Source organism: Pelodiscus sinensis, chromosome 1 (assembly GCF_052426305.1).
Source record: "Pelodiscus sinensis isolate ZL-2025 chromosome 1, ASM5242630v1, whole genome shotgun sequence".
NCBI classification, from domain to species: Eukaryota; Metazoa; Chordata; order Testudines; family Trionychidae; genus Pelodiscus; species Pelodiscus sinensis.
In genome coordinates this window covers 360768112-360790000 of record NC_143052.1, presented here as the reverse complement: position 1 = coordinate 360790000, position 21889 = coordinate 360768112, and the positions used below count along the sequence as shown (strand labels likewise).

The 21889-nt window shown below is 75.3% G+C and overlaps 1 protein-coding gene across 3 annotated transcripts in view; it reads left to right on the top strand.

The window, feature by feature from the left end:
• The first annotated feature begins 2155 nt into the window (after positions 1 to 2155).
• Positions 2156 to 21889, top strand: part of HPX (hemopexin) — a 64593-nt gene continuing 44859 nt past the window's right edge. Inside the window, exon 1 of one of the 3 annotated variants that reach the window (XM_089775851.1) lies at positions 2156 to 2295. In XM_089775851.1, the coding sequence (XP_089631977.1) occupies positions 2177 to 2295 (119 nt within the window). In that variant the 5' untranslated portion in view covers positions 2156 to 2176. The remainder of the gene's footprint in view (positions 2296 to 21889) is intronic. The other 2 variants (XM_089775850.1, XM_089775852.1) reach the window with 2 other exon arrangements.

The following is a 21889-nucleotide window of genomic DNA, read 5'->3' as shown; positions in this document are numbered from 1 at the left end:
CCCCCATTCCCACCCTTCCCCCGGCCACGTCTGCCCAGCTCCCAGCCCCCCACCCCGTTCCCACCCTTCCCCGGGCCACGTCTGCCCAGCTCCCAGCCCCCCCCCCGTTCCCACCCTTCCCCCGGCCACGTCTGCCCAGCTCCCAGCCCCCCCTGTTCCCACCCTTCCCCCGGCCACGTCTGCCCAGCTCCCAGCCCCCCCTGTTCCCACCCATCCCCCGGCCACGTCTGCCCAGCTCCCAGCCTCCCCCTGTTCCCACCCTTCCCCCGGCCACGTCTGCCCAGCTCCCAGCTCCCCCCCCGTTCCCACCCATCCCCCGGCCACGTCTGCCCAGCTCCCAGCCCCCCCCCCGTTCCCACCCTTCCCCCGGCCACGTCTGCCCAGCTCCCAGCTCCCAGCCCCCCCCCCGTTCCCACCCTTCCCCCGGCCACGTCTGCCCAGCTCCCAGCCCCCCCCCCGTTCCCACCCTTCCCCCGGCCACGTCTGCCCAGCTCCCAGCCCCCCCCCCGTCTGCCCAGCTCCCCCTCCCCCGTTCCCACCCATCCCCCGCCCAGCTCCCAGCCCCCCCCCCCCCCGTTCCCACCCTTCCCCCGGCCACGTCTGCCCAGCTCCCAGCCCCCCCCCCGTTCCCACCCTTCCCCGGGCCACGTCTGCCCAGCTCCCAGCCCCCCCCCCGTTCCCACCCTTCCCCCGGCCACGTCTGCCCAGCTCCCAGCCCCCCCTCCCCCTGTTCCCACCCTTCCCCCAGCCACGTCTGCCCAGCTCCCAGCCCCCCCCCCGTTCCCACCCTTCCCCCAGCCACGTCTGCCCAGCTCCCAGCCCCCCCCCCCGTTCCCACCCTTCCCCCGGCCACGTCTGCCCAGCTCCCAGCTCCCCCCCCCATTCCCACCCTTCCCCCGGCCACGTCTGCCCAGCTCCCAGCCCCCCACCCCGTTCCCACCCTTCCCCGGGCCACGTCTGCCCAGCTCCCAGCCCCCCCCCCGTTCCCACCCTTCCCCCGGCCACGTCTGCCCAGCTCCCAGCCCCCCCCCCCCGTTCCCACCCTTCCCCGGGCCACGTCTGCCCAGCTCCCAGCCCCCCCCCCCATTCCCACCCTTCCCCCGGCCACGTCTGCCCAGCTCCCAGCCCCCCACCCCCGTTCCCACCCTTCCCCGGGCCACGTCTGCCCAGCTCCCAGCTCCCCCCCCCGTTCCCACCCATCCCCCGGCCACGTCTGCCCAGCTCCCAGCTCCCGCCCCGTTCCCACCCTTCCCCCGGCCACGTCTGCCCAGCTCCCAGCTCCCCCCCCCGTTCCCACCCTTCCCCCGGCCACGTCTGCCCAGCTCCCAGCTCCCCCCCCGTTCCCACCCTTCCCCCGGCCACGTCTGCCCAGCTCCCAGCTCCCCCTGTTCCCATACTTCCCCCGGCCACATCTGCCCAGCTCCCAGCCCCCCCCCCCCGTTCCCACCCTTCCCCCGGCCACGTCTGCCCAGCTCCCAGCTCCCCCCCCCATTCCCACCCTTCCCCCGGCCACGTCTGCCCAGCTCCCAGCCCCCCACCCCCGTTCCCACCCTTCCCCGGGCCACGTCTGCCCAGCTCCCAGCTCCCCCCCCGTTCCCACCCTTCCCCCGGCCACGTCTGCCCAGCTCCCAGCCCCCTCCCCCCGTTCCCACCCTTCCCCCGGCCACGTCTGCCCAGCTCCCAGCCCCCCCCCCCGTTCCCACCCTTCCCCCGGCCACGTCTGCCCAGCTCCCAGCCCTCCCCCCCCCCGTTCCCACCCTTCCCCCGGCCACGTCTGCCCAGCTCCCAGCCTCCCCCCCGTTCCCACCCTTCCCCCGGCCACGTCTGCACAGCTCCCAGCTCCCCCCCCCGTTCCCACCCTTCCCCCGGCCACATCTGCTCAGCTCCCAGCCCTCCCCCTCCCCGTTCCCACCCTTCCCCGGGCCAGGGGGCAGGCGGCTGGGCCATGGGCAACATGACCCCCCCGACCTCCGCCGGGCCCTGCACAGACAGATGCTCCCCGAGTCCCTGCAGAGCAGCCTCGGGTCCCCAGAGCAGACAGCTCCCCCCCACTATGGCCCAGGGCCCCGGCCCGGCTCAGCTCCAGGATCTCCCCAGCCCCCGGCTGCTGCTGTGCTGGGGTCCTCGCTGCAAGCAGGGCCCTGGCACGTGCGGGGTTAATGGGGGGGGGCGTGTGATGCCTCCCACTCTATATAGGGAGGTGCCGGAGCTGCAGGCCAGAGACCTCAGCATGCGCGGCACCGTGGGAGCCCTGTGCCTGGCCTGGGCACTGGCCCTGGGCCTTGCCCACCCGCTGTGAGTGCTGCCGCGGGGGGGGCACGGCGCCTGCAGGCAGCTGCAAGTGGGCCGCGGGCATGGGCCTGGCACTGCCCGTGCCAGCAGGGACAGCCTGGGCACAAGTGCTTGTGCGAGAAAGCGCAGCCCTAGGTGGTGCTGAGAGAGGAGCGGGCCCCAGTGCGAGAGGGGTGGATCCAGCTGCACGGTGGGAGAGAGATGAGTAGTGGTGCATAGCAGGAGAGCAGGGCACTAGTGCAAGAGGGACGAACGCTGGTGTACAATAGTTGTGCACAGGGTGGTGCGAGTGGGACAGAACGCGGGTGTGCGAGGGACGGGCGGCGGGTGCTGGCACTGGTGCGAGGGGGACGGGACGCGGCTGTGCGAGGGACGGGCGGCGGGTGCTGGCACTGGTGCGAGGGGTACGGGACGCGGCTGTGCGAGGGACGGGCGGCGGGTGCTGGCACTGGTGCGAGGGGGACGGGACGCGGGTGTGCGAGGGACGGGCGGCGGGTGCTGGCACTGGTGCGAGGGGGACGGGACGCGGCTGTGCGAGGGACGGGCGGTGGGTGCTGGCACTGGTGCGAGGGGGACGGGACGCGGGTGTGCGAGGGACGGGCGGCGGGTGCTGGCACTGGTGCGAGTGGGACGGGACGCGGCTGTGCGAGGGACGGGCGGTGGGTGCTGGCACTGGTGCGAGGGGGACGGGACGCGGCTGTGCGAGGGACGGGCGGTGGGTGCTGGCACTGGTGCGAGGGGGACGGGACGCGGGTGTGCGAGGGACGGGCGGCGGGTGCTGACACTGGTGCGAGGGGGACGGGACGCGGGTGTGCGAGGGACGGGCGGCGGGTGCTGGCACTGGTGCGAGGGGGACGGGACGCGGGTGTGCGAGGGACGGGCGGCGGGTGCTGACACTGGTGCGAGGGGGACGGGACGCGGGTGTGCGAGGGACGGGCGGCGGGTGCTGGCACTGGTGCGAGGGGGACGGGACGCGGGCGTGCGAGGGACGGGCGGCGGGTGCTGACACTGGTGCGAGGGGGACGGGACGCGGGCGTGCGAGGGACGGGCGGCGGGTGCTGGCACTGGTGCGAGTGGGAAGGGACGCGGCTGTGCGAGGGACGGGCGGCGGGTGCTGGCACTGGTGCGAGGGGGACGGGGTTCGTGCGAGCACACTGCACACGCCTGCCTGGACCCCAGGAGCTGCCAGCAGGGGCCCAGAGGCTAAGGCTGCCCCGGGTGGGGGTGGGGTCCCTGCCCAGACTAGGGCTGCCCCGGCTGGGGGTGGGGTCCCTGCCCAGACTAAGGCTGCCCCGGGTGGGGGTGGGGGCCCTGCCCAGACTAGGGCTGCCCCGGGTGGGGGTGGGGTCCCTGCCCAGACTAGGGCTGCCCTGGCTGGGGGTGGGGTCCCTGCCCAGACTAGGGCTGCCCCGGCTGGGGGTGGGGACCCTGCCCAGACTAAGGCTGCCCCGGCTGTGGGTGGGGTCCCTGCCCAGACTAGGGCTGCCCCGGCTGGGGGTGGGGACCCTGCCCAGACTAGGGCTGCCCCGGCTGGGGGTGGGGTTCCTGCCCAGACTAAGGCTGCCCCGGGTGGCGGTGGGGTCCCTGCCCAGACCAGGGCTGCCCCGGGTGGGGGTGGGGTCCCTGCCCAGACTAAGGCTGCCCCGGGTGGGGGTGGGGTCCCTGCCCAGACTAAGGCTGCCCCGGCTGGGGGTGGGGTCCCTGCCCAGACTAGGGCTGCCCCGGGTGGGGGTGGGGTCCCTGCCCAGACTAAGGCTGCCCCGGGTGGGGGTGGGGTCCCTGCCCAGACTAAGGCTGCCCCGGCTGGGGGTGGGGTCCCTGCCCAGACTAAGGCTGCCCCGGGTGGGGGTGGGGTCCCTGCCCAGACTAGGGCTGCCCCGGCTGGGGGTGGGGTCCCTGCCCAGACTAGGGCTGCCCCGGCTGGGGGTGGGGTCCCTGCCCAGACTAAGGCTGCCCCGGCTGGGGGTGGGGTCCCTGCCCAGACTAAGGCTGCCCCGGCTGGGGGTGGGGTCCCTGCCCAGACTAAGGCTGCCCCGGCTGGGGGTGGGGTCCCTGCCCAGACTAGGGCTGCCCCGGGTGGGGGTGGGGTCCCTGCCCAGACTAAGGCTGCCCCGGGTGGGGGTGGGGTCCCTGCCCAGACTAGGGCTGCCCCGGCTGGGGGTGGGGTCCCTGCCCAGACTAGGGCTGCCCCGGCTGGGGGTGGGGTCCCTGCCCAGACTAAGGCTGCCCCGGGTGGGGGTGGGGTCCCTGCCCAGACTAGGGCTGCCCAGGCTGGGGGTGGGGTCCCTGCCCAGACTAAGGCTGCCCCGGGTGGGGGTGGGGTCCCTGCCCAGACTAGGGCTGCCCCGGCTGGGGGTGGGGTCCCTGCCCAGACTAGGGCTGCCCTGGCTGGGGGTGGGGTCCCTGCCCAGACTAAGGCTGCCCCGGGTGGGGGTGGGGTCCCTGCCCAGACTAAGGCTGCCCCGGGTGGGGGTGGGGTCCCTGCCCAGACTAGGGCTGCCCCGGGTGGGGGTGGGGTCCCTGCCCAGACTAAGGCTGCCCCGGGTGGGGGTGGGGTCCCTGCCCAGACTAGGGCTGCCCCGGGTGGGGGTGGGGTCCCTGCCCAGACTAAGGCTGCCCTGGCTGGGGGTGGGGTCCCTGCCCAGACTAGGGCTGCCCCGGCTGGGGGTGGGGTCCCTGCCCAGACTAGGTCTGCCCCGGGTGGGGGTGGGGTCCCTGCCCAGACTAAGGCTGCCCCGGGTGGGGGTGGGGTCCCTGCCCAGACTAAGGCTGCCCTGGCTGGGGGTGGGGTCCCTGCCCAGACTAAGGCTGCCCCGGCTGGGGGTGGGGTCCCTGCCCAGACTAAGGCTGCCCTGGGTGGGGGTGGGGTCCCTGCCCAGACTAGGGCTGCCCTGGCTGGGGGTGGGGTCCCTGCCCAGACTAAGGCTGCCCCGGCTGGGGGTGGGGTCCCTGCCCAGACTAGGGCTGCCCCGGCTGGGGGTGGGGTCCCTGCCCAGACTAAGGCTGCCCCGGCTGGGGGTGGGGTCCCTGCCCAGACTAGGGCTGCCCCGGCTGGGGGTGGGGTCCCTGCCCAGACTAAGGCTGCCCCGGGTGGGGGTGGGGTCCCTGCCCAGACTAAGGCTGCCCCGGCTGGGGGTGGGGTCCCTGCCCAGACTAAGGCTGCCCCGGGTGGGGGTGGGGTCCCTGCCCAGACTAGGGCTGCCCTGGCTGGGGGTGGGGTCCCTGCCCAGACTAAGGCTGCCCCGGGTGGGGGTGGGGTCCCTGCCCAGACTAAGGCTGCCCCGGCTGGGGGTGGGGTCCCTGCCCAGACTAGGGCTGCCCAGGGTGGGGGTGGGGTCCCTGCCCAGACTAAGGCTGCCCCGGCTGGGGGTGGGGTCCCTGCCCAGACTAAGGCTGCCCCGGGTGGGGGTGGGGTCCCTGCCCAGACTAAGGCTGCCCCGGGTGGGGGTGGGGTCCCTGCCCAGACTAAGGCTGCCCCGGGTGGGGGTGGGGTCCCTGCCCAGACTAAGGCTGCCCCGGGTGGGGGTGGGGTCCCTGCCCAGACTAGGGCTGCCCCGGCTGGGGGTGGGGTCCCTGCCCAGACTAAGGCTGCCCCGGCTGGGGGTGGGGTCCCTGCCCAGACTAGGGCTGCCCCGGCTGGGGGTGGGGTCCCTGCCCAGACTAAGGCTGCCCCGGCTGGGGGTGGGGTCCCTGCCCAGACTAAGGCTGCCCCGGGTGGGGGTGGGGTCCCTGCCCAGACTAAGGCTGCCCCGGGTGGGGGTGGGGTCCCTGCCCAGACTAGCGCTGCCCCGGCTGGGGGTGGGGTCCCTGCCCAGACTAGGGCTGCCCCGGGTGGGGGTGGGGTCCCTGCCCAGACTAAGGCTGCCCCGGGTGGGGGTGGGGTCCCTGCCCAGACTAAGGCTGCCCCGGCTGGGGGTGGGGTCCCTGCACAGACTAGGGCTGCCCCGGGTGGGGGTGGGGTCCCTGCCCAGACTAAGGCTGCCCCGGGTGGGGGTGGGGTCCCTGCCCAGACTAAGGCTGCCCCGGGTGGGGGTGGGGTCCCTGCCCAGACTAAGGCTGCCCCGGGTGGGGGTGGGGTCCCTGCCCAGACTAGGGCTGCCCCGGCTGGGGGTGGGGTCCCTGCCCAGACTAAGGCTGCCCCGGCTGGGGGTGGGGTCCCTGCCCAGACTAAGGCTGCCCCGGGTGGGGGTGGGGTCCCTGCCCAGACTAAGGCTGCCCCGGGTGGGGGTGGGGTCCCTGCCCAGACTAGGGCTGCCCCGGCTGGGGGTGGGGTCCCTGCCCAGACTAGGGCTGCCCCGGGTGGGGGTGGGGTCCCTGCCCAGACTAAGGCTGCCCCGGGTGGGGGTGGGGTCCCTGCCCAGACTAAGGCTGCCCCGGCTGGGGGTGGGGTCCCTGCACAGACTAGGGCTGCCCCGGGTGGGGGTGGGGTCCCTGCCCAGACTAAGGCTGCCCCGGGTGGGGGTGGGGTCCCTGCCCAGACTAAGGCTGCCCCGGGTGGGGGTGGGGTCCCTGCCCAGACTAAGGCTGCCCCGGGTGGGGGTGGGGTCCCTGCCCAGACTAGGGCTGCCCCGGGTGGGGGTGGGGTCCCTGCCCAGACTAAGGCTGCCCCGGGTGGGGGTGGGGTCCCTGCCCAGACTAAGGCTGCCCCGGGTGGGGGTGGGGTCCCTGCCCAGACTAAGGCTGCCCCGGGTGGGGGTGGGGTCCCTGCCCAGACTAAGGCTGCCCCGGGTGGGGGTGGGGTCCCTGCCCAGACTAGGGCTGCCCCGGGTGGGGGTGGGGTCCCTGCCCAGACTAAGGCTGCCCCGGCTGGGGGTGGGGTCCCTGCCCAGACTAAGGCTGCCCCGGGTGGGGGTGGGGTCCCTGCCCAGACTAGGGCTGCCCCGGCTGGGGGTGGGGTCCCTGCCCAGACTAAGGCTGCCCCGGGTGGGGGTGGGGTCCCTGCCCAGACTAAGGCTGCCCCGGCTGGGGGTGGGGTCCCTGCCCAGACTAAGGCTGCCCCGGGTGGGGGTGGGGTCCCTGCCCAGACTAAGGCTGCCCCGGGTGGGGGTGGGGTCCCTGCCCAGACTAAGGCTGCCCCGGGTGGGGGTGGGGTCCCTGCCCAGACTAGCGCTGCCCCGGCTGGGGGTGGGGTCCCTGCCCAGACTAAGGCTGCCCCGGGTGGGGGTGGGGTCCCTGCCCAGACTAGGGCTGCCCCGGCTGGGGGTGGGGTCCCTGCCCAGACTAAGGCTGCCCCGGGTGGGGGTGGGGTCCCTGCCCAGACTAGGGCTGCCCCGGCTGGGGGTGGGGTCCCTGCCCAGACTAGGGCTGCCCCGGCTGGGGGTGGGGTCCCTGCCCAGACTAAGGCTGCCCCGGCTGGGGGTGGGGTCCCTGCACAGACTAGGGCTGCCCCGGGTGGGGGTGGGGTCCCTGCCCAGACTAGGGCTGCCCCGGGTGGGGGTGGGGTCCCTGCCCAGACTAGGGCTGCCCCGGGTGGGGGTGGGGTCCCTGCCCAGACTAGGGCTGCCCCGGGTGGGGGTGGGGTCCCTGCCCAGACTAGGGCTGCCCCGGGTGGGGGTGGGGTCCCTGCCCAGACTAGGGCTGCCCCGGCTGGGGGTGGGGTCCCTGCCCAGACTAAGGCTGCCCCGGGTGGGGGTGGGGTCCCTGCCCAGACTAAGGCTGCCCCGGCTGGGGGTGGGGTCCCTGCCCAGACTAAGGCTGCCCTGGCTGGGGGTGGGGTCCCTGCCCAGACTAGGGCTGCCCCGGGTGGGGGTGGGGTCCCTGCCCAGACTAAGGCTGCCCCGGGTGGGGGTGGGGTCCCTGCCCAGACTAAGGCTGCCCCGTCTGGGGGTGGGGTCCCTGCCCAGACTAGGGCTGCCCCGGCTGGGGGTGGGGTCCCTGCCCAGACTAGGGCTGCCCCGGGTGGGGGTGGGGTCCCTGCCCAGACTAGGGCTGCCCCGGCTGGGGGTGGGGGTCCCTGCCCAGACTAGGGCTGCCCCGGGTGGGGGTGGGGTCCCTGCCCAGACTAGGGCTGCCCCGGCTGGGGTGGGGTCCCTGCCCAGACTAGGGCTGCCCCGGCTGGGGGTGGGGTCCCTGCCCAGACTAAGGCTGCCCCGGGTGGGGGTGGGGTCCCTGCCCAGACTAAGGCTGCCCCGGGTGGGGGTGGGGTCCCTGCCCAGACTAGGGCTGCCCTGGCTGGGGGTGGGGTCCCTGCCCAGACTAGGGCTGCCCTGGCTGGGGGTGGGGTCCCTGCCCAGACTAAGGCTGCCCTGGCTGGGGGTGGGGTCCCTGCCCAGACTAAGGCTGCCCCGGCTGGGGGTGGGGTCCCTGCCCAGACTAGGGCTGCCCCGGCTGGGGGTGGGGTCCCTGCCCAGACTAGGGCTGCCCCGGGTGGGGGTGGGGTCCCTGCCCAGACTAAGGCTGCCCCGGGTGGGGGTGGGGTCCCTGCCCAGACTAAGGGTGCCCCGGGTGGGGGTGGGGTCCCTGCCCAGACTAGGGCTGCCCCGGGTGGGGGTGGGGTCCCTGCCCAGACTAGGGCTGCCCTGGCTGGGGGTGGGGTCCCTGCCCAGACTAGGGCTGCCCTGGCTGGGGGTGGGGTCCCTGCCCAGACTAAGGCTGCCCCGGCTGGGGGTGGGGTCCCTGCCCAGACTAAGGCTGCCCCGGGTGGGGGTGGGGTCCCTGCCCAGACTAAGGCTGCCCCGGGTGGGGGTGGGGTCCCTGCCCAGACTAAGGCTGCCCCGGCTGGGGGTGGGGTCCCTGCCCAGACTAAGGCTGCCCCGGGTGGGGGTGGGGTCCCTGCCCAGACTAAGGCTTCCCCGGGTGGGGGTGGGGTCCCTGCCCAGACTAGGGCTGCCCCGGCTGGGGGGGGGGTCCCTGCCCAGACTAAGGCTGCCCCGGGTGGGGGTGGGGTCCCTGCCCAGACTAAGGCTGCCCTGGCTGGGGGTGGGGTCCCTGCCCAGACTAGGGCTGCCCCGGGTGGGGGTGGGGTCCCTGCCCAGACTAGGGCTGCCCCGGCTGGGGGTGGGGTCCCTGCCCAGACTAAGGCTGCCCCGGGTGGGGGTGGGGTCCCTGCCCAGACTAGGGCTGCCCCGGGTGGGGGTGGGGTCCCTGCCCAGACTAAGGCTGCCCCGGCTGGGGGTGGGGTCCCTGCCCAGACTAAGGCTGCCCCGGGTGGGGGTGGGGTCCCTGCCCAGACTAAGGCTGCCCTGGGTGGGGGTGGGGTCCCTGCCCAGACAAGGGCTGCCCCGGCTGGGGGTGGGGTCCCTGCCCAGACTAAGGCTGCCCCGGCTGGGGGTGGGGTCCCTGCCCAGACTAAGGCTGCCCCGGGTGGGGGTGGGGTCCCTGCCCAGACTAAGGCTGCCCCGGGCGGGGGTGGGGTCCCTGCCCAGACTAGGGCTGCCCCGGCTGGGGGTGGGGTCCCTGCCCAGACTAGGGCTGCCCCGGCTGGGGGTGGGGTCCCTGCCCAGACTAAGGCTGCCCCTGGTGGGGGTGGGGTCCCTGCCCAGACTAGGGCTGCCCCGGCTGGGGGTGGGGTCCCTGCCCAGACTAGGGCTGCCCCGGGTGGGGGTGGGGTCCCTGCCCAGACTAGGGCTGCCCCGGGTGGGGGTGGGGTCCCTGCCCAGACTAAGGCTGCCCCGGGTGGGGGTGGGGTCCCTGCCCAGACTAGGGCTGCCCCGGCTGGGGGTGGGTCCCTGCCCAGACTAGGGCTGCCCCGGGTGGGGGTGGGGTCCCTGCCCAGACTAAGGCTGCCCCGGCTGGGGGTGGGGCCCCTGCCCAGACTAAGGCTGCCCCGGGTGGGGGTGGGGTCCCTGCCCAGACTAAGGCTGCCCCGGCTGGGGGTGGGGTCCCTGCCCAGACTAGGGCTGCCCCGGGTGGGGGTGGGGTCCCTGCCCAGACTAGGGCTGCCCCGGCTGGGGGTGGGGTCCCTGCCCAGACTAAGGCTGCCCCGGGTGGGGGTGGGGGTCCCTGCCCAGACTAAGGCTGCCCCGGGTGGGGGTGGGGTCCCTGCCCAGACTAAGGCTGCCCCGGGTGGGGGTGGGGTCCCTGCCCAGACTAGGGCTGCCCCGGGTGGGGGTGGGGCCCCTGCCCAGACTAGGGCTGCCCCGGCTGGGGGTGGGGTCCCTGCCCAGACTAGGGCTGCCCCGGCTGGGGGTGGGGTCCCTGCCCAGACTAAGGCTGCCCCGGGTGGGGGTGGGGTCCCTGCCCAGACTAAGGCTGCCCCGGGTGGGGGTGGGGTCCCTGCCCAGACTAGGGCTGCCCCGGGTGGGGGTGGGGCCCCTGCCCAGACTAGGGCTGCCCCGGCTGGGGGTGGGGTCCCTGCCCAGACTAGGGCTGCCCCGGCTGGGGGTGGGGTCCCTGCCCAGACTAGGGCTGCCCCGGGTGGGGGTGGGGTCCCTGCCCAGACTAAGGCTGCCCCGGCTGGGGGTGGGGTCCCTGCCCAGACTAAGGCTGCCCCGGGTGGGGGTGGGGTCCCTGCCCAGACTAAGGCTGCCCCGGCTGGGGGTGGGGTCCCTGCCCAGACTAAGGCTGCCCCGGGTGGGGGTGGGGTCCCTGCCCAGACTAAGGCTGCCCCGGGTGGGGGTGGGGTCCCTGCCCAGACTAGGGCTGCCCCGGGTGGGGGTGGGGTCCCTGCCCAGACTAGGGCTGCCCCGGGTGGGGGTGGGGTCCCTGCCCAGACTAGGGCTGCCCCGGGTGGGGGTGGGGTCCCTGCCCAGACTAGGGCTGCCCCGGCTGGGGGTGGGGTCCCTGCCCAGACTAGGGCTGCCCCGGGTGGGGGTGGGGTCCCTGCCCAGACTAAGGCTGCCCCGGCTGGGGGTGGGGTCCCTGCCCAGACTAAGGCTGCCCCGGGTGGGGGTGGGGTCCCTGCCCAGACTAGGGCTGCCCCGGCTGGGGGTGGGGTCCCTGCCCAGACTAAGGCTGCCCTGGCTGGGGGTGGGGTCCCTGCCCAGACTAAGGCTGCCCCGGGTGGGGGTGGGGTCCCTGCCCAGACTAAGGCTGCCCCGGCTGGGGGTGGGGTCCCTGCCCAGACTAAGGCTGCCCCGGCTGGGGGTGGGGTCCCTGCCCAGACTAAGGCTGCCCCGGCTGGGGGTGGGGTCCCTGCCCAGACTAGGGCTGCCCCGGCTGGGGGTGGGGTCCCTGCCCAGACTAAGGCTGCCCCGGCTGGGGGTGGGGTCCCTGCCCAGACTAAGGCTGCCCTGGCTGGGGGTGGGGTCCCTGCCCAGACTAAGGCTGCCCTGGCTGGGGGTGGGGTCCCTGTCCAGACTAAGGCTGCCCTGGCTGGGGGTGGGGTCCCTGCCCAGACTAAGGCTGCCCCGGGTGGGGGTGGGGTCCCTGCCCAGACTAAGGCTGCCCCGGGTGGGGGTGGGGTCCCTGCCCAGACTAGGGCTGCCCCGGGTGGGGGTGGGGTCCCTGCCCAGACTAAGGCTGCCCTGGGTGGGGGTGGGGTCCCTGCCCAGACTAGGGCTGCCCCGGGTGGGGGTGGGGTCCCTGCCCAGACTAAGGGTGCCCTGGGTGGGGGTGGGGTCCCTGCCCAGACTAGGGCTGCCCCGGCTGGGGGTGGGGTCCCTGCCCAGACTAGGGCTGCCCCGGGTGGGGGTGGGGTCCCTGCCCAGACTAGGGCTGCCCCGGGTGGGGGTGGGGTCCCTGCCCAGACTAGGGCTGCCCTGGGTGGGGGTGGGGTCCCTGCCCAGACTAAGGCTGCCCCGGGTGGGGGTGGGGTCCCTGCCCAGACTAAGGCTGCCCCGGGTGGGGGTGGGGTCCCTGCCCAGACTAGGGCTGCCCCGGGTGGGGGTGGGGTCCCTGCCCAGACTAGGGCTGCCCCGGGTGGGGGTGGGGTCCCTGCCCAGACTAAGGCTGCCCCGGGTGGGGGTGGGGTCCCTGCCCAGACTAGGGCTGCCCCGGGTGGGGGTGGGGTCCCTGCCCAGACTAGGGCTGCCCCGGGTGGGGGTGGGGTCCCTGCCCAGACTAAGGCTGCCCCGGGTGGGGGTGGGGTCCCTGCCCAGACTAGGGGGCTGCCCCGGCTGGGGGTGGGGTCCCTGCCCAGACTAGGGCTGCCCCGGCTGGGGGTGGGGTCCCTGCCCAGACTAAGGCTGCCCCGGGTGGGGGTGGGGTCCCTGCCCAGACTAAGGCTGCCCCGGGTGGGGGTGGGGTCCCTGCCCAGACTAAGGCTGCCCTGGCTGGGGGTGGGGTCCCTGCCCAGACTAGGGCTGCCCCGGGTGGGGGTGGGGTCCCTGCCCAGACTAGGGCTGCCCCGGGTGGGGGTGGGGTCCCTGCCCAGACTAGGGCTGCCCCGGCTGGGGGTGGGGTCCCTGCCCAGACTAGGGCTGCCCCGGGTGGGGGTGGGGTCCCTGCCCAGACTAGGGCTGCCCCGGCTGGGGTGGGGTCCCTGCCCAGACTAAGGCTGCCCTGGCTGGGGGTGGGGTCCCTGCCCAGACTAGGGCTGCCCCGGGTGGGGGTGGGGTCCCTGCCCAGACTAAGGCTGCCCCGGCTGGGGGTGGGGTCCCTGCCCAGACTAAGGCTGCCCCGGGTGGGGGTGGGGTCCCTGCCCAGACTAGGGCTGCCCCGGCTGGGGGTGGGGTCCCTGCCCAGACTAAGGCTGCCCCGGCTGGGGGTGGGGTCCCTGCCCAGACTAGGGCTGCCCCGGGTGGGGGTGGGGTCCCTGGGGTCCCTGCCCAGACTAAGGCTGCCCCGGGTGGGGGTGGGGTCCCTGCCCAGACTAGGGCTGCCCCGGCTGGGGGTGGGGTCCCTGCCCAGACTAGGGCTGCCCCGGCTGGGGGTGGGGTCCCTGCCCAGACTAGGGCTGCCCCGGCTGGGGGTGGGGTCCCTGCCCAGACTAAGGCTGCCCCGGGTGGGGGTGGGGTCCCTGCCCAGACTAAGGCTGCCCTGGCTGGGGGTGGGGTCCCTGCCCAGACTAAGGCTGCCCCGGGTGGGGGTGGGGTCCCTGCCCAGACTAGGGCTGCCCCGGCTGGGGGTGGGGTCCCTGCCCAGACTAAGGCTGCCCCGGGTGGGGGTGGGGTCCCTGCCCAGACTAGGGCTGCCCCGGGTGGGGGTGGGGTCCCTGCCCAGACTAGGGCTGCCCCGGGTGGGGGTGGGGTCCCTGCCCAGACTAAGGCTGCCCCGGGTGGGGGTGGGGTCCCTGCCCAGACTAAGGCTGCCCCGGGTGGGGGTGGGGTCCCTGCCCAGACTAGGGCTGCCCCGGGTGGGGGTGGGGTCCCTGCCCAGACTAAGGCTGCCCCGGCTGGGGGTGGGGTCCCTGCCCAGACTAAGGCTGCCCCGGGTGGGGGTGGGGTCCCTGCCCAGACTAGGGCTGCCCCGGCTGGGGGTGGGGTCCCTGCCCAGACTAGGGCTGCCCCGGGTGGGGGTGGGGTCCCTGCCCAGACTAAGGCTGCCCTGGCTGGGGGTGGGGTCCCTGCCCAGACTAAGGCTGCCCCGGGTGGGGGTGGGGTCCCTGCCCAGACTAAGGCTGCCCTGGCTGGGGGTGGGGTCCCTGCCCAGACTAAGGCTGCCCCGGCTGGGGGTGGGGTCCCTGCCCAGACTAAGGCTGCCCCGGGTGGGGGTGGGGTCCCTGCCCAGACTAAGGCTGCCCTGGCTGGGGGTGGGGTCCCTGCCCAGACTAAGGCTGCCCTGGCTGGGGGTGGGGTCCCTGCCCAGACTAAGGCTGCCCTGGCTGGGGGTGGGGTCCCTGCCCAGACTAGGGCTGCCCCGGGTGGGGGTGGGGTCCCTGCCCAGACTAAGGCTGCCCCGGGTGGGGGTGGGGTCCCTGCCCAGACTAAGGCTGCCCCGGGTGGGGGTGGGGTCCCTGCCCAGACTAGGGCTGCCCCGGCTGGGGGTGGGGTCCCTGCCCAGACTAAGGCTGCCCCGGCTGGGGGTGGGGTCCCTGCCCAGACTAAGGCTGCCCCGGGTGGGGGTGGGGTCCCTGCCCAGACTAAGGCTGCCCCGGGTGGGGGTGGGGTCCCTGCCCAGACTAAGGCTGCCCCGGGTGGGGGTGGGGTCCCTGCCCAGACTAAGGCTGCCCCGGGTGGGGGTGGGGTCCCTGCCCAGACTAAGGCTGCCCCGGCTGGGGGTGGGGTCCCTGCCCAGACTAAGGCTGCCCCGGCTGGGGGTGGGGTCCCTGCCCAGACTAAGGCTGCCCCGGGTGGGGGTGGGGTCCCTGCCCAGACTAAGGCTGCCCCGGGTGGGGGTGGGGTCCCTGCCCAGACTAGGGCTGCCCCGGCTGGGGGTGGGGTCCCTGCCCAGACTAGGGCTGCCCCGGGTGGGGGTGGGGTCCCTGCCCAGACTAAGGCTGCCCCGGGTGGGGGTGGGGTCCCTGCCCAGACTAAGGCTGCCCCGGCTGGGGGTGGGGTCCCTGCCCAGACTAGGGCTGCCCCGGGTGGGGGTGGGGTCCCTGCCCAGACTAAGGCTGCCCCGGGTGGGGGTGGGGTCCCTGCCCAGACTAGGGCTGCCCCGGGTGGGGGTGGGGTCCCTGCCCAGACTAAGGCTGCCCCGGGTGGGGGTGGGGTCCCTGCCCAGACTAGGGCTGCCCCGGCTGGGGGTGGGGTCCCTGCCCAGACTAGGGCTGCCCCGGGTGGGGGTGGGGTCCCTGCCCAGACTAGGGCTGCCCCGGGTGGGGGTGGGGTCCCTGCCCAGACTAAGGCTGCCCCGGGTGGGGGTGGGGTCCCTGCCCAGACTAAGGCTGCCCCGGGTGGGGGTGGGGTCCCTGCCCAGACTAGGGCTGCCCCGGCTGGGGGTGGGGTCCCTGCCCAGACTAAGGCTGCCCCGGGTGGGGGTGGGGTCCCTGCCCAGACTAGGGCTGCCCCGGCTGGGGGTGGGGTCCCTGCCCAGACTAAGGCTGCCCCGGGTGGGGGTGGGGTCCCTGCCCAGACTAAGGCTGCCCCGGGTGGGGGTGGGGTCCCTGCCCAGACTAAGGCTGCCCCGGGTGGGGGTGGGGTCCCTGCCCAGACTAGCGCTGCCCCGGCTGGGGGTGGGGTCCCTGCCCAGACTAAGGCTGCCCCGGGTGGGGGTGGGGTCCCTGCCCAGACTAGGGCTGCCCCGGGTGGGGGTGGGGTCCCTGCCCAGACTAAGGCTGCCCCGGCTGGGGGTGGGGTCCCTGCCCAGACTAAGGCTGCCCCGGGTGGGGGTGGGGTCCCTGCCCAGACTAAGGCTGCCCCGGGTGGGGGTGGGGTCCCTGCCCAGACTAAGGCTGCCCCGGGTGGGGGTGGGGTCCCTGCCCAGACTAGCGCTGCCCCGGCTGGGGGTGGGGTCCCTGCCCAGACTAAGGCTGCCCCGGGTGGGGGTGGGGTCCCTGCCCAGACTAGGGCTGCCCCGGGTGGGGGTGGGGTCCCTGCCCAGACTAGGGCTGCCCCGGGTGGGGGTGGGGTCCCTGCCCAGACTAGGGCTGCCCCGGCTGGGGGTGGGGTCCCTGCCCAGACTAGGGCTGCCCCGGCTGGGGGTGGGGTCCCTGCCCAGACTAAGGCTGCCCCGGCTGGGGGTGGGGTCCCTGCCCAGACTAAGGCTGCCCCGGCTGGGGGTGGGGTCCCTGCCCAGACTAAGGCTGCCCCGGCTGGGGGTGGGGTCCCTGCACAGACTAAGGCTGCCCCGGGTGGGGGTGGGGTCCCTGCCCAGACTAGGGCTGCCCCGGCTGGGGGTGGGGTCCCTGCCCAGACTAGGGCTGCCCCGGGTGGGGGTGGGGTCCCTGCCCAGACTAGGGCTGCCCCGGGTGGGGGTGGGGTCCCTGCCCAGACTAAGGCTGCCCCGGCTGGGGGTGGGGTCCCTGCCCAGACTAGGGCTGCCCCGGGTGGGGGTGGGGTCCCTGCCCAGACTAAGGCTGCCCCGGGTGGGGGTGGGGGTCCCTGCCCAGACTAGGGCTGCCCCGGCTGGGGGTGGGGGTCCCTGCCCAGACTAAGGCTGCCCTGGGGGGTGGGGGTGGGGGTGGGGGTCCCTGCCCAGACTAAGGCTGCCCCGGGTGGGGGTGGGGACCCTGCCCAGACTAGGGCTGCCCCGGCTGGGGGTGGGGTCCCTGCCCAGACTAGGGCTGCCCTGGCTGGGGGTGGGGTCCCTGCCCAGACTAGGGCTGCCCTGGCTGGGGGTGGGGTCCCTGCCCAGACTAGGGCTGCCCCGGGTGGGGGTGGGGTCCCTGCCCAGACTAAGGCTGCCCCGGCTGGGGGTGGGGTCCCTGCCCAGACTAGGGCTGCCCTGGCTGGGGGTGGGGTCCCTGCCCAGACTAAGGCTGCCCCGGGTGGGGGTGGGGTCCCTGCCCAGACTAAGGCTGCCCCGGCTGGGGGGGGGTCCCTGCCCAGACTAGGGCTGCCCCGGGTGGGGGTGGGGTCCCTGCCCAGACTAAGGCTGCCCCGGCTGGGGGTGGGGTCCCTGCCCAGACTAGGGCTGCCCCGGGTGGGGGTGGGGTCCCTGCCCAGACTAGGGCTGCCCCGGGTGGGGGTGGGGTCCCTGCCCAGACTAGGCTGCCCCGGGTGGGGGTGGGGTCCCTGCCCAGACTAAGGCTGCCCCGGGTGGGGGTGGGGTCCCTGCCCAGACTAGGGCTGCCCCGGGTGGGGGTGGGGTCCCTGCCCAGACTAAGGCTGCCCCGGGTGGGGGTGGGGTCCCTGCCCAGACTAGGGCTGCCCCGGGTGGGGGTGGGGTCCCTGCCCAGACTAGGGCTGCCCCGGCTGGGGGTGGGTCCCTGCCCAGACTAGGGCTGCCCCGGGTGGGGGTGGGGTCCCTGCCCAGACTAGGGCTGCCCCGGCTGGGGGTGGGGTCCCTGCCCAGACTAGGGGCTGCCCCGGGCTGGGGGTGGGGTCCCTGCCCAGACTAGGGCTGCCCCGGGTGGGGGTGGGGTCCCTGCCCAGACTAGGGCTGCCCCGGCTGGGGGTGGGGTCCCTGCCCAGACTAGGGCTGCCCCGGGTGGGGGTGGGGTCCCTGCCCAGACTAGGGCTGCCCCGGGTGGGGGTGGGGTCCCTGCCCAGACTAGGGCTGCCCCGGGTGGGGGTGGGGTCCCTGCCCAGACTAGGGCTGCCCCGGCTGGGGGTGGGGTCCCTGCCCAGACTAGGGCTGCCCCGGGTGGGGGTGGGGTCCCTGCCCAGACTAGGGCTGCCCCGGGTGGGGGTGGGGTCCCTGCCCAGACTAGGGCTGCCCCGGGTGGGGGTGGGGTCCCTGCCCAGACTAAGGCTGCCCCGGGTGGGGGTGGGGTCCCTGCCCAGACTAGGGCTGCCCCGGCTGGGGGTGGGGTCCCTGCCCAGACTAGGGCTGCCCCGGGTGGGGGTGGGGTCCCTGCCCAGACTAGGGCTGCCCCGGCTGGGGGTGGGGTCCCTGCCCAGACTAGGGCTGCCCCGGCTGGGGGTGGGGTCCCTGCCCAGACTAGGGCTGCCCCGGGTGGGGGTGGGGTCCCTGCCCAGACTAGGGCTGCCCCGGCTGGGGGTGGGGTCCCTGCCCAGACTAGGGCTGCCCCGGGTGGGGGTGGGGTCCCTGCCCAGACTAGGGGGCTGCCCCGGCTGGGGGTGGGTCCCTGCCCAGACTAGGGCTGCCCCGGGTGGGGGTGGGGTCCCTGCCCAGACTAAGGCTGCCCCGGCTGGGGGTGGGGTCCCTGCCCAGACTAGGGCTGCCCCGGGTGGGGGTGGGGTCCCTGCCCAGACTAGGGCTGCCCCGGCTGGGGGTGGGGTCCCTGCCCAGACTAGGGCTGCCCCGGGTGGGGGTGGGGTCCCTGCCCAGACTAAGGCTGCCCCGGCTGGGGGTGGGGTCCCTGCCCAGACTAGGGCTGCCCCGGGTGGGGGTGGGGTCCCTGCCCAGACTAGGGCTGCCCCTGGCTGGGGGTGGGGTCCCTGCCCAGACTAGGGCTGCCCCGGGTGGGGGTGGGGTCCCTGCCCAGACTAGGGCTGCCCCGGGTGGGGGTGGGGTCCCTGCCCAGACTAGGGCTGCCCCGGCTGGGGGTGGGGTCCCTGCCCAGACTAGGGCTGCCCCGGCTGGGGGTGGGGTCCCTGCCCAGACTAAGGCTGCCCCGGGTGGGGGTGGGGTCCCTGCCCAGACTAGGGCTGCCCCGGGTGGGGGTGGGGTCCCTGCCCAGACTAGGGCTGCCCCGGCTGGGGGTGGGGTCCCTGCCCAGACTAAGGCTGCCCCGGGTGGGGGTGGGGTCACTGCCCAGACTAGGGCTGCCCGGGCTGGGGGTGGGGTCCCTGCCCAGACTAGGGCTGCCCCGGCTGGGGGTGGGGTCCCTGCCCAGACTAGGGCTGCCCCGGCTGGGGGTGGGGTCCCTGCCCAGACTAGGGCTGCCCCGGCTGGGGGTGGGGTCCCTGCCCAGACTAAGGCTGCCCCGGGGGGGGGGGGTGGGGGTCCCTGCCCAGACTAGGGCTGCCCTGGCTGGGGGTGGGGTCCCTGCCCAGACTAGGGCTGCCCCGGCTGGGGTGGGGTCCCTGCCCAGACTAGGGCTGCCCCGGGTGGGGGTGGGGTCCCTGCCCAGACTAGGGCTGCCCTGGCTGGGGGTGGGGTCCCTGCCCAGACTAGGGCTGCCCCGGCTGGGGGTGGGGTCCCTGCCCAGACTAGGGCTGCCCCGGCTGGGGGTGGGGTCCCTGCCCAGACTAAGGCTGCCCCGGGTGGGGGTGGGGTCCCTGCCCAGACTAAGGCTGCCCCGGGTGGGGGTGGGGTCCCTGCCCAGACTAAGGCTGCCCCGGCTGGGGGTGGGGTCCCTGCCCAGACTAGGGCTGCCCCGGGTGGGGGTGGGGTCCCTGCCCAGACTAAGGCTGCCCCGGCTGGGGGTGGGGTCCCTGCCCAGACTAGGGCTGCCCCGGCTGGGGGTGGGGTCCCTGCCCAGACTAAGGCTGCCCCGGCTGGGGGTGGGGTCCCTGCCCAGACTAAGGCTGCCCCGGCTGGGGGTGGGGTCCCTGCCCAGACTAGGTGCCCCGGGGTGGGGGTGGGGTCCCTGCCCAGACTAAGGCTGCCCCCGCTGGGGGTGGGGTCCCTGCCCAGACTAAGGCTGCCCCGGCTGGGGGTGGGGTCCCTGCCCAGACTAAGGCTGCCCCGGGTGGGGGTGGGGTCCCTGCCCAGACTAAGGCTGCCCCGGCTGGGGGTGGGGTCCCTGCCCAGACTAAGGCTGCCCCGGGGGGGGCTGGGGTGGGGTCCCTGCCCAGACTAAGGCTGCCCCGGCTGGGGGTGGGGTCCCTGCCCAGACTAAGGCTGCCCCGGCTGGGGGTGGGGTCCCTGCCCAGACTAAGGCTGCCCCGGGTGGGGGTGGGGTCCCTGCCCAGACTAAGGCTGCCCCGGCTGGGGGTGGGGTCCCTGCCCAGACTAAGGCTGCCCCGGCTGGGGGTGGGGTCCCTGCCCAGACTAAGGCTGCCCCGGCTGGGGGTGGGGGGTGGGGTCCCTGCCCAGACTAGGGCTGCCCGGGCTGGGGGTGGGGTCCCTGCCCAGACTAAGGCTGCCCCGGCTGGGGGTGGGGTCCCTGCCCAGACTAAGGCTGCCCCTGGGTGGGGGTGGGGGCTGCCCCCTGCCCAGACTAAGGCTGCCCCGGCTGGGGGTGGGGTCCCTGCCCAGACTAAGGCTGCCCCGGGTGGGGGTGGGGTCCCTGCCCAGACTAGGGCTGCCCCGGCTGGGGGTGGGGTCCCTGCCCAGACTAAGGCTGCCCCGGGTGGGGGGTGGGGTCCCTGCCCAGACTAGGGCTGCCCCGGGTGGGGGTGGGGTCCCTGCCCAGACTAAGGCTGCCCCGGGTGGGGGTGGGGTCCCTGCCCAGACTAAGGCTGCCCCGGCTGGGGGTGGGGTCCCTGCCCAGACTAAGGCTGCCCCGGGTGGGGGTGGGGTCCCTGCCCAGACTAAGGCTGCCCCGGCTGGGGGTGGGGTCCCTGCCCAGACTAAGGCTGCCCCGGGTGGGGGTGGGGTCCCTGCCCAGACTAAGGCTGCCCCGGGTGGGGGTGGGGTCCCTGCCCAGACTAGGCTGCCCCTGGCTGGGGGTGGGGTCCCTGCCCAGACTAGGGCTGCCCCGGGTGGGGGTGGGGTCCCTGCCCAGACTAAGGCTGCCCTGGCTGGGGGTGGGGTCCCTGCCCAGACTAAGGCTGCCCCGGCTGGGGGTGGGGTCCCTGCCCAGACTAGGGCTGCCCCGGGTGGGGGTGGGGTCCCTGCCCAGACTAAGGCTGCCCCGGCTGGGGGTGGGGTCCCTGCCCAGACTAAGGCTGCCCCGGGTGGGGGTGGGGTCCCTGCCCAGACTAGGGCTGCCCCGGCTGGGGTGGGGTCCCTGCCCAGACTAAGGCTGCCCCGGGTGGGGGTGGGGTCCCTGCCCAGACTAGGGCTGCCCCGGCTGGGGGGGGGTCCCTGCCCAGACTAAGGCTGCCCCGGCTGGGGGTGGGGTCCCTGCCCAGACTAGGGCTGCCCCGGGTGGGGGTGGGGTCCCTGCCCAGACTAGGGCTGCCCCGGCTGGGGTGGGGTCCCTGCCCAGACTAGGGCTGCCCCGGGTGGGGGTGGGGTCCCTGCCCAGACTAGGCTGCCCCGGCTGGGGGGGGGGTCCCTGCCCAGACTAAGGCTGCCCCGGGTGGGGGTGGGGTCCCTGCCCAGACTAGGGCTGCCCCGGCTGGGGGTGGGGTCCCTGCCCAGACTAAGGCTGCCCCGGGTGGGGGTGGGGTCCCTGCCCAGACTAAGGCTGCCCCGGGTGGGGGTGGGGTCCCTGCCCAGACTAAGGCTGCCCCGGGTGGGGGTGGGGTCCCTGCCCAGACTAAGGCTGCCCCGGCTGGGGGTGGGGTCCCTGCCCAGACTAGGGCTGCCCCGGGTGGGGGTGGGGTCCCTGCCCAGACTAAGGCTGCCCCGGGTGGGGGTGGGGTCCCTGCCCAGACTAAGGCTGCCCCGGCTGGGGGTGGGGTCCCTGCCCAGACTAAGGCTGCCCCGGGTGGGGGTGGGGTCCCTGCCCAGACTAGCGCTGCCCCGGCTGGGGGTGGGGTCCCTGCCCAGACTAAGGCTGCCCCGGGTGGGGGTGGGGTCCCTGCCCAGACTAGGGCTGCCCCGGGTGGGGGTGGGGTCCCTGCCCAGACTAAGGCTGCCCCGGGGGGGGTGGGGTCCCTGCCCAGACTAAGGCTGCCCCGGGTGGGGGTGGGGTCCCTGCCCAGACTAGGGCTGCCCCGGCTGGGGGTGGGGTCCCTGCCCAGACTAAGGCTGCCCCGGCTGGGGGGGGGTCCCTGCCCAGACTAAGGCTGCCCCGGCTGGGGGTGGGGTCCCTGCCCAGACTAGGGCTGCCCCGGCTGGGGGTGGGGTCCCTGCCCAGACTAGGGCTGCCCCGGCTGGGGGTGGGGTCCCTGCCCAGACTAGGGCTGCCCCGGCTGGGGGTGGGGTCCCTGCCCAGACTAAGGCTGCCCCGGCTGGGGGTGGGGTCCCTGCCCAGACTAGGGCTGCCCCGGCTGGGGTGGGGTCCCTGCCCAGACTAAGGCTGCCCCGGCTGGGGGTGGGGTCCCTGCCCAGACTAAGGCTGCCCCGGCTGGGGGTGGGGTCCCTGCCCAGACTAAGGCTGCCCCGGGTGGGGGTGGGGTCCCTGCCCAGACTAGGGCTGCCCCGGCTGGGGGTGGGGTCCCTGCCCAGACTAGGGCTGCCCCGGGTGGGGGTGGGGTCCCTGCCCAGACTAAGGCTGCCCCGGCTGGGGGAGGGGTCCCTGCCCAGACTAAGGCTGCCCCGGGTGGGGGTGGGG